The sequence below is a fragment of the Octopus sinensis genome, unplaced genomic scaffold, assembly GCF_006345805.1.
Source record: "Octopus sinensis unplaced genomic scaffold, ASM634580v1 Contig16460, whole genome shotgun sequence".
NCBI lineage: Eukaryota > Metazoa > Mollusca > Cephalopoda > Octopoda > Octopodidae > Octopus > Octopus sinensis.
Window position 1 is genome coordinate 28,466 of NW_021834361.1, and position 7,801 is coordinate 36,266.

Here is a 7,801-nt window from a genome sequence, read left to right on the forward strand (position 1 = left end):
CAGGTACCTTTCGTTCTGATCAGAGTGACAAGTTTCGAATTCATCCGCTTTTGCGTTCCTTTGGGTTTCCATACATTTTTTAATGCATAAACATCCAGGAATTTTATGATTGACGATCTAAGGTGATCATCGAGATTGTCAATATCATCTCTGCTTCTCAGAGGCTGGGACACGACAATTTTTTAATAATTTAGTAAATAAAAATATTAATTAAAAACATAAATAATAATTAGTCTTTCCGAGAAGATGAAGATTGGAAAGTACAAGGAGCTCTCTGAACGGTATCTGTTCACTCCCATCGCCGTCGAGACTTCCGGCGTCATCGGCGAAAAGTCTCTTTCCTTTCTAAAAAAGCTTGGCCGCATGATCTCCCATAAACGGGGAGACCCACGCGAGTCCAAGTGGCTTTTCGAAAGGATTTCCTTGGCCATAGTACGTGGAAACTGTGTTTCCATTTACGATGCCGGGAATTTAGTTAGTTAATAACTATTTGTTAATTACATATAAAAAAAAAAAAAAAAAAAAAAAAAAAAAAAAAAATAATTAGTCTTGTTGAATGGGTTTTCACGTATTGACACCGCCGATATATTTGTGCTCAATAATTTCCTTCTTTGTGGGTAAGACATTTATATTTTAGTTTATTAAGGAACTGCCCTTCTCCTCAATCAGAGTGGAGTCCGTTTCGACCTTGGATGGTGGTCCTGTCTGCCATATTTGTAGGTTCCTCACTTCAGTGACTCCAGCAATGTGGGCCACTACTGGAGTGGGTCTCACCATCGGACTCTCAGTCATTGGAGCTGCCTGGTTAGTCCGCCTGCCTTATCCAAGGGGCATTTTCCTGACGGCTTCCAGCATAATGAGTGCCGGAGTCCGCGAACCTCGAATTCGGACGCGGAATTTGATAAGCATTGTCTTCTCGGAGGCTGTGGCCATTTACGGAATTGCGGTTTCGATGGTGATGATCAACACCTACACTGTGCCTGCCTTGTGACTATTCCAGCGATTTGATTTGAGTACAGCCAGTGACTACGTGCTGAGGGTGAACTACTACGGGGGATATGCCTTCATGGGGGCTGGACTGCTTGTCGGATTTGCGAATTTGTTTAGTGGGATATGTGTGGGCATTATTGGGTCGTCCATTGCTCTATCTGACGCACAGAATCCGTCAGCTTTCTTGAAGTTGATAATTATGGAAATATTTGCCACTGCTTTGGGCATTTTTGGAGTCATTTCTGGGATTCTGATGGTTTTGTTTGTCCGACTGATTGTAGATATCCCGTGTCAAGTTTGGCAATATAGTCTAATCGAGCTAATTTTACTTACTTTCTATGTTTATTTATTAAATTTTGTTAACAGTGTGTGTTTTATAACAAATGGGAATTTTCTGACCGATCGACTTTTTGATGATTACAGTATTTATAAATTAGTCGAATTATACAAAATTGAATTGACAAAATGATAATTTGTCACATGTATATTTCATTCCGAATACAAAAGTCTTGTAGGGAAGTAATCTAGTGTATAAATTCAGGCAAATTTATTTAAAATAGTGCTGTTGAGACCTGCCTATAGCCTTTTCACGAGAGCAATAGTACTTTATAGCTCCGGATAGGCAGGAGGCACACTTTATTATACGTAAAATTAGTTAAGGTTTGTTGATCGTAGGACAAATGAAATAATTTTATTTTTTTGTTTCTTTTTCTTGCGTGTCACTTCTTAAACCCTTATAGAACCTCTCATCGGATGAGCAGCAGCCAGAATCATTTTGAAAATCACTATTACATATACGAAAATAATCTTTAAATAAAATTATATAAAATTTCCAAGGAAGATACTCTTCTCTAGCTGGCATTTATTTGTATTGACAAATTGTACTTTAGCGTTATTCAAAATAGCATATGAAGTAGCAAATCAAACAAGCCTCTTAATAAGTTGTGTGATTAAAAACAGTTCTGGACGCGTCACAAAACATAAATAATTGTAGCCGTGATAGAAATAATTGGTTGGTAATGGTAAAAATTAGTTTCGAACATTCAAATATGAATTCATCTAATTTAATTTCAAATAATTAACTTTAGTTTAATAATCTCGATAAATATACTATTGTAAAAAACACACCTCGATTTATTGCTGTGTGCTATTTAATTTAGTTAAAAATGAGTAAAGATGAATCATACGTGTATTCCGACGTGGAAGAACGAGAGAGAATGGAACTAATGTTATACCAGCAGCATTATTACGGCACACACACCAACCATTCATCTCCAAACTCCACAGTCGAGAATAAAAACCAAGACTCCCCAATATATGTATCATCAGGAAGTGAGAGTTGCCAACTACACTTCACTCCAATCAGAAGAAAGTCACTTTTATCCACTCTTTCCCCATTTCCGAAAACACGTCCCGACCGCGAGGCTCGTCAACGTGATATAAAAAAACTGATGGTGACTATAAAACAGTAATAGAGCAGACTGGGTGCCTGTGTTGTGGGTCGAATGAGCATTTTTTGCATTCCTGTCCGAAATGTGTGTGCGGAATATGCGGGAGTGTCGGCCATAGGATTTCCCACTGTAAACATCGGGCGGAATTGTCGAAGGAGTGTCTGCGTTGTCACAAAATGGGTCACATCGCCAAGAAGTGTCCTGAGTTGTGGAGGCAGTATCACGTTACAGTTCTCTCTCTTTTTTATGTTTAGACACTCTACGGACCCCCCGTTCCCCTCGTATTTGACAAAAAACCCAACAAAATGAGTCACACGTGTGGAATCTGTGCAGGAAAACATCACTACTCGGTTTTTGTAGTTATGATATTTGAAGGACTGTTCTCGGAAGCCTAAAAAGTCTTTATCTGCGATTTTCTCTCCGTTCATGTCCTCTTATGATTCGCATGATGTGTATGCCAGCAATACAAATGGTTGTTCGGTTGAAAATGTCAATTCCTCAAGAAGACAATCTAAGCAGTTGAAATCTGAAACATCCGCCGATTCGTCACGTGGCAGTTATAAAAGAGGAAGGTCGCCTGATAGAAATAAATCGAGGTTTCAGGATGTTTCTTTCAGTAAAAAGCAACAGAAGAAATTTGGTTTTAAAATTGAAAAACTTAAAAACAAATCAAGTTTGAATTTTGATGGCCATCCGATTCAGAAATTTTCAAAGTTTATCAAAAATAATAAACCACTGTTAAATAAAACGGAAAATTATAGTTCACACAATAATCCGCGTGGTTATGTTCGAAAATGAGCATTCTTGAATATATTTGTATTCTTATGATATTTCAATCTATAATTTTGTCTGAATGTATTATTTGAAATAGAATAAAATGATTTTTTTTAAACTTGCCGAGTGGCAAGGTTCTTGGTACTTTTCACCTTTGCGTGCTTCCTCAATAATTATATCTCAATTTCCCTGAGAAGCGAACGACTAGCTAGTATTAATACGTTCCCTTTCCGTGAAGACAAGCCTCTTGTCTGGGATGTCACATTCTCCGACACTGCCCTTGTCGGAGACGGGTGGGAGACATGTCTGTTCTAAGTCCATTAACAGCACAATGATCAGAGGTGAAAAAATCTTCCTACAGTATATCTCTATTGATTTCAACTTCTCCCAGTGTTCTGTTGTCCAAATTTATACTGATTTTCCATTTGGTAGTAAGTTCCTGAATAAACATTACCATTCAACACGGGAGGCCAGAGTTTTGCAGGGTCTGGATTAAGAATTCGTGGTCGACTGAGTCAGATGCTTTGTTCACATCAATCCACATACAAGATAACTTATTCCCATTTTGCTGGTTGATGCACTGATTTACGATTGCATGTTCCTTCACTCCCCGACACATTCTTCGTGTTCCAAGTTGATTGTCGCTAACGAGGCTACAGTCCCGTCCAAATGTTAGAGGCACCCTATTTTTTCCCTAAAAAAGGCACTTATTTGTCATTTTTTGAAAAATGTTTTTTGTTAATAACAAACTATTGAATAAAAAATCTTAACCTAAAATTTTTGAGCACATTTAGTTTATAATGTGTATTTACTAAGAAACTCAAAATAATACATCGTTCATATGTTAGAAGCACATTTCAATAACGAAAGACAAAATTATCCAAAAATTTAATATTTAGTCATTCCTCCATTATTTATGACTACCGAAGATATTCTTCTTGGAATTGACTCAAAAAGCTTAATAACCACACCTGTATCAATGTTTTCCCAGGCCTTCTTTGTTTCATTCCATAATTCTTGAATCGTTGATGCTCCACATTTTTTAACTTCTTTTTTTAAAATTGCCCATAGATTTTCAATTATATTTAAGTCAGGAAATTGACTTGGCCATTTTTACATGAGTTTTATGTTGTTTTCGGCCATAAACGCTCTAGTGGATTTTGATGTATGACATGTTGCTCCATCTTGTTGAAGAAAATAATTTTCTTCATAAAAATTTTCAAATCCTTCTTTTATAACGCGTTGATATTCGGCGGAGTCGACTGTTTTTCGGCAAAGGACAATTGATCTTTGCCCATTGCTTTTAATTGCTCCCCATATCGTAATTGATAAAGGAATTTCACAGTTTCAATTGAATATTCTTTCTGTAATTTTGATCCAGGGGGTCTTCTTATGTATTGCCTAGACATCTGATTTAACTGAATCCGACATTCATCAGAAATATCACTAAATTCCAGTCGTCTTGATTCCACGGAATTTTAGTAAGACACCATGTATATCTTTTATCAACCTGAGATGCAGTCAATTTTGGTTTTTTCACTGCAATGCGTCCGAATAATTGTTGCGTCTCAAAATTCGTTTAATTGTCGAAAGACTCACTTTTCCGGAAAAGTTACAGCATATAAGAAGATCGTTGGCGGTCATTTTTGGTGTAATTTTGACATTCTGATAAGATAGCGTTCATCATTTTTGGTTAATTTTTTGTTCCTTCCCTTTTTTGGCATATCGTTATATAAATATCCGTGTAAAAATCGCTTTTTAATTTTTTGAATGGCCAACGAGAGATTCCCAAATCTTTGGATATTTTCACCTGAGATTCGCCACATTTTAATTTTTCGATGACGAGAAACCTGTTATAAGCTGATACACTAGGCATTTGAATTTTTTATTAGAATTAATAATAATAAATTATAGAATTATTGCTTTTTACATAAGTGCCTCTAACTTACGAGCAACCAATTATTTTTTGTTTTCAAGTTTGAGAATACTATCGGTCGAATATTTATAAAAACTTTGGAAATGTTTAATTTCTTTTAAAAACTTAATTTATTCTTTAAAATCTTTCGAAAAATAATAAATAAGTGCCTTTTTAGGGAAAAAATAGGGTGCCTCTAACATTTGGACGGGACTGTACAGTGGTCGTCAAAAAAAATTGCTCACCAATATTTATTAATTTCTGGACAGTTAGAAAAGGTAAAGAAATCACTAATTAAGAGGCGGAACCGCAGCCGAGAGGAGGATCGAGGAACAGTTCCCCCTTAGAACTGCGAGAGAGATGCGCTCAAAAAGCCACATCAGTTCACGGGGTCGTTCCTTGCCCTTCCCAATGACCTTCCGATCTTCGAGAGGAAACGGAGAGTAGACGGGCCAAGTACACCGGAAGTTTCCACTGACACCGGTTCGAAGATGAAACGGTCCATCAGGGAGGCGTACTTAGATGCCTTCTTCGTCTCCGCCCTCTTGGCTGCTGAGCCAGCCTCGACCGCCGACAAGGAAAGACATGATGATGCGAAAGTATCAGAGCATGTCGCATCCCAGACGATTGCTTTCCCGTTCTTGTAGGGAAAGAGTGAGACCCCGTCAGGTCTCTTACCATCCTCCCTTAGAAGGCCAGGAGGCTCCAGCTGACAGGGAAATCCGGCTGCTTCAAGTGCATGTTTTACTACGGAATTTAATTCAGAATGCCTGGGAATCCGGCCAGGGCTTTTGCGACAGGAAAGTGGATGGAGACCTTTCCGATCTACGACAGAACCACAGCGGCAAGTGTGTGGAAAGCAGATGTCCAGACCAAGTCTAAGAGAAATGCCAATCTGCACACTTTTTGGGTCCAGCAGGGTTCCCGTATTTCCGGAAGGGTATGCGTTGAGCCAAGCGCCACTCCATTCGGAGGATGCGGCCAAAAGACAAGCGCGCCGGTGTTGATCACAGGAGGATAATAGCGAATTGTATAACTGAAGAAACATTGTTTCCGTCCACGCCTTTGTATAGCAGGGATAGCAAGGAATGTCGAAGCCACGGGAAGACCAAACTTCGATACCATGAGAAAGCTCTTGGTCCAGAACGGATTCGGAATGGGGAGAAAGAATCCTAAGGACAAGCGGACTACAGCGGTATGACGAAGAAAGGTAGAAAGGGAGAGCCAAAACAGAAGGAGCTTGCAGACCTAGTCCGCCGTGACGGACTGGCAGGATCGCTTGTTGCCACCCGGCATCATCAAAATTGACATTAGTATTAGCCGAAATTGAGTTTCTTAGCAAAAGATCGAAGTGCTGAAGAGCACAATGATGGCGGTGACAAGGGGCGGACTGTAAGAAAAATTGTAACCGGGGGAAAGCAAGGAAATTTTTGATCAGGAAGAAGGCAGCATGTGCGTCGACTGTTTTAAGTGTGGCTATAGATTCTTGTATTTTTGTGAGCTTAAGCTCCAGGAAGGAAGGGATAGCCGAGGAAAAGATTGGGGAGCCAAGGACAATAAGATCAGAGGATGTAACAGCCTTGATATTAGGGAGAAGCGAATTAAATAATGGATAGATAGATGTGTTAAAATAATTGGGATCATAAGAGATGTTGAAAATCTCAGATTTCGAAGGGTTTATAGACAGGCCAAGGGAAATAAGTGCGGGGATTATATTGTTCAGATCTTCGAGGATTGAGCATGCGGGGCCCCCGATGGTGGCATCGTCCAGATACCAGACGTTGAACTCGGACTGGCATGCTTTAACGGCACTGTCAATAGCAAGAGAGAACAGGAGAGGGCCAAGAGGGTCCCCCTGTTGGACTCCGTTTTCAGAAGAGATGGCTGAAGAACCACAAATCAAAGAACTGGGGGAACCGTAGGACAGATCAACATAACGGTAAATTGATGGACACCGAGACAAGCAAGCATCTAATAAGGAATCACGTCGGACGCTGTTGAAAGCGTTAGAAATATCCAGTTTGACAAGGACTCTGTTCGGTGTTGCTGTAGAGAGATACCGCCTGGCGGCGTGGACAGCCGCCTCACAACCGGAAGGGACTCCGACTCCGACTTGAGTGGGGACGAAGTTTTTGCTCAGGTCGGGAGAAACAGACCAGCAGGCAATCTTGGACGCCAACCGACGAAAGACATTGCCAACCGCGATTGGGCGGACTCCACCATCCTTTTTCGAAAAGGGAAGAAGATTGGCCGAGAACAAGAGATTGCGAGCGAAGGGGGGGATGTCAGCAGCAAGCATTTGGTTTATAAGAGAATTTACGACATTGACAAGCCGCCTGCCCGATTCACCGATTTGGCTCGAGATTAGGTTGCGAAGATGACTGGGACGGAGACCGTCCAATCCTCCGCTACTGCTTGGCGAAAATGAGTTTATGGCCTGGCACACAGCTTCGAAGCTAAGAGCCGGGCCTCTGTGACCTCTTCCTATCGGAGATTATTACCGACAACTGTCCATCCACTTCTTCCAACATAACTGATTCTTGCCGTGAGGAGTCCAATTCGGCTCCTGACTCAGGCGCTTACCTCGGCCACCGTATCATGGCCAAGCTAATGGAAGGCGACGTACGCGCTGCGCTGAGGGTACTGGCATCCAACGGGGGAGTTCTGGAAT

General features: G+C 40.5%; 1 protein-coding gene and 1 pseudogene across 1 annotated transcript; one reads left to right on the forward strand and one right to left on the reverse strand.

The window, feature by feature from the left end:
• Positions 1–246: 246 nt before the first annotated feature.
• Positions 247–2,836, forward strand: LOC115230816 (annotated as a pseudogene).
• A 2,673-nt stretch (positions 2,837–5,509) lies between these two features.
• On the reverse strand, positions 5,510–7,429 carry LOC115230817. The gene has a single exon (XM_029800942.1). The coding sequence runs from the start codon at positions 7,427–7,429 to the stop codon at positions 5,510–5,512; it is 1,920 nt and encodes a 639-aa protein (XP_029656802.1).
• Between the last annotated feature and the right edge of the window lie 372 nt (positions 7,430–7,801).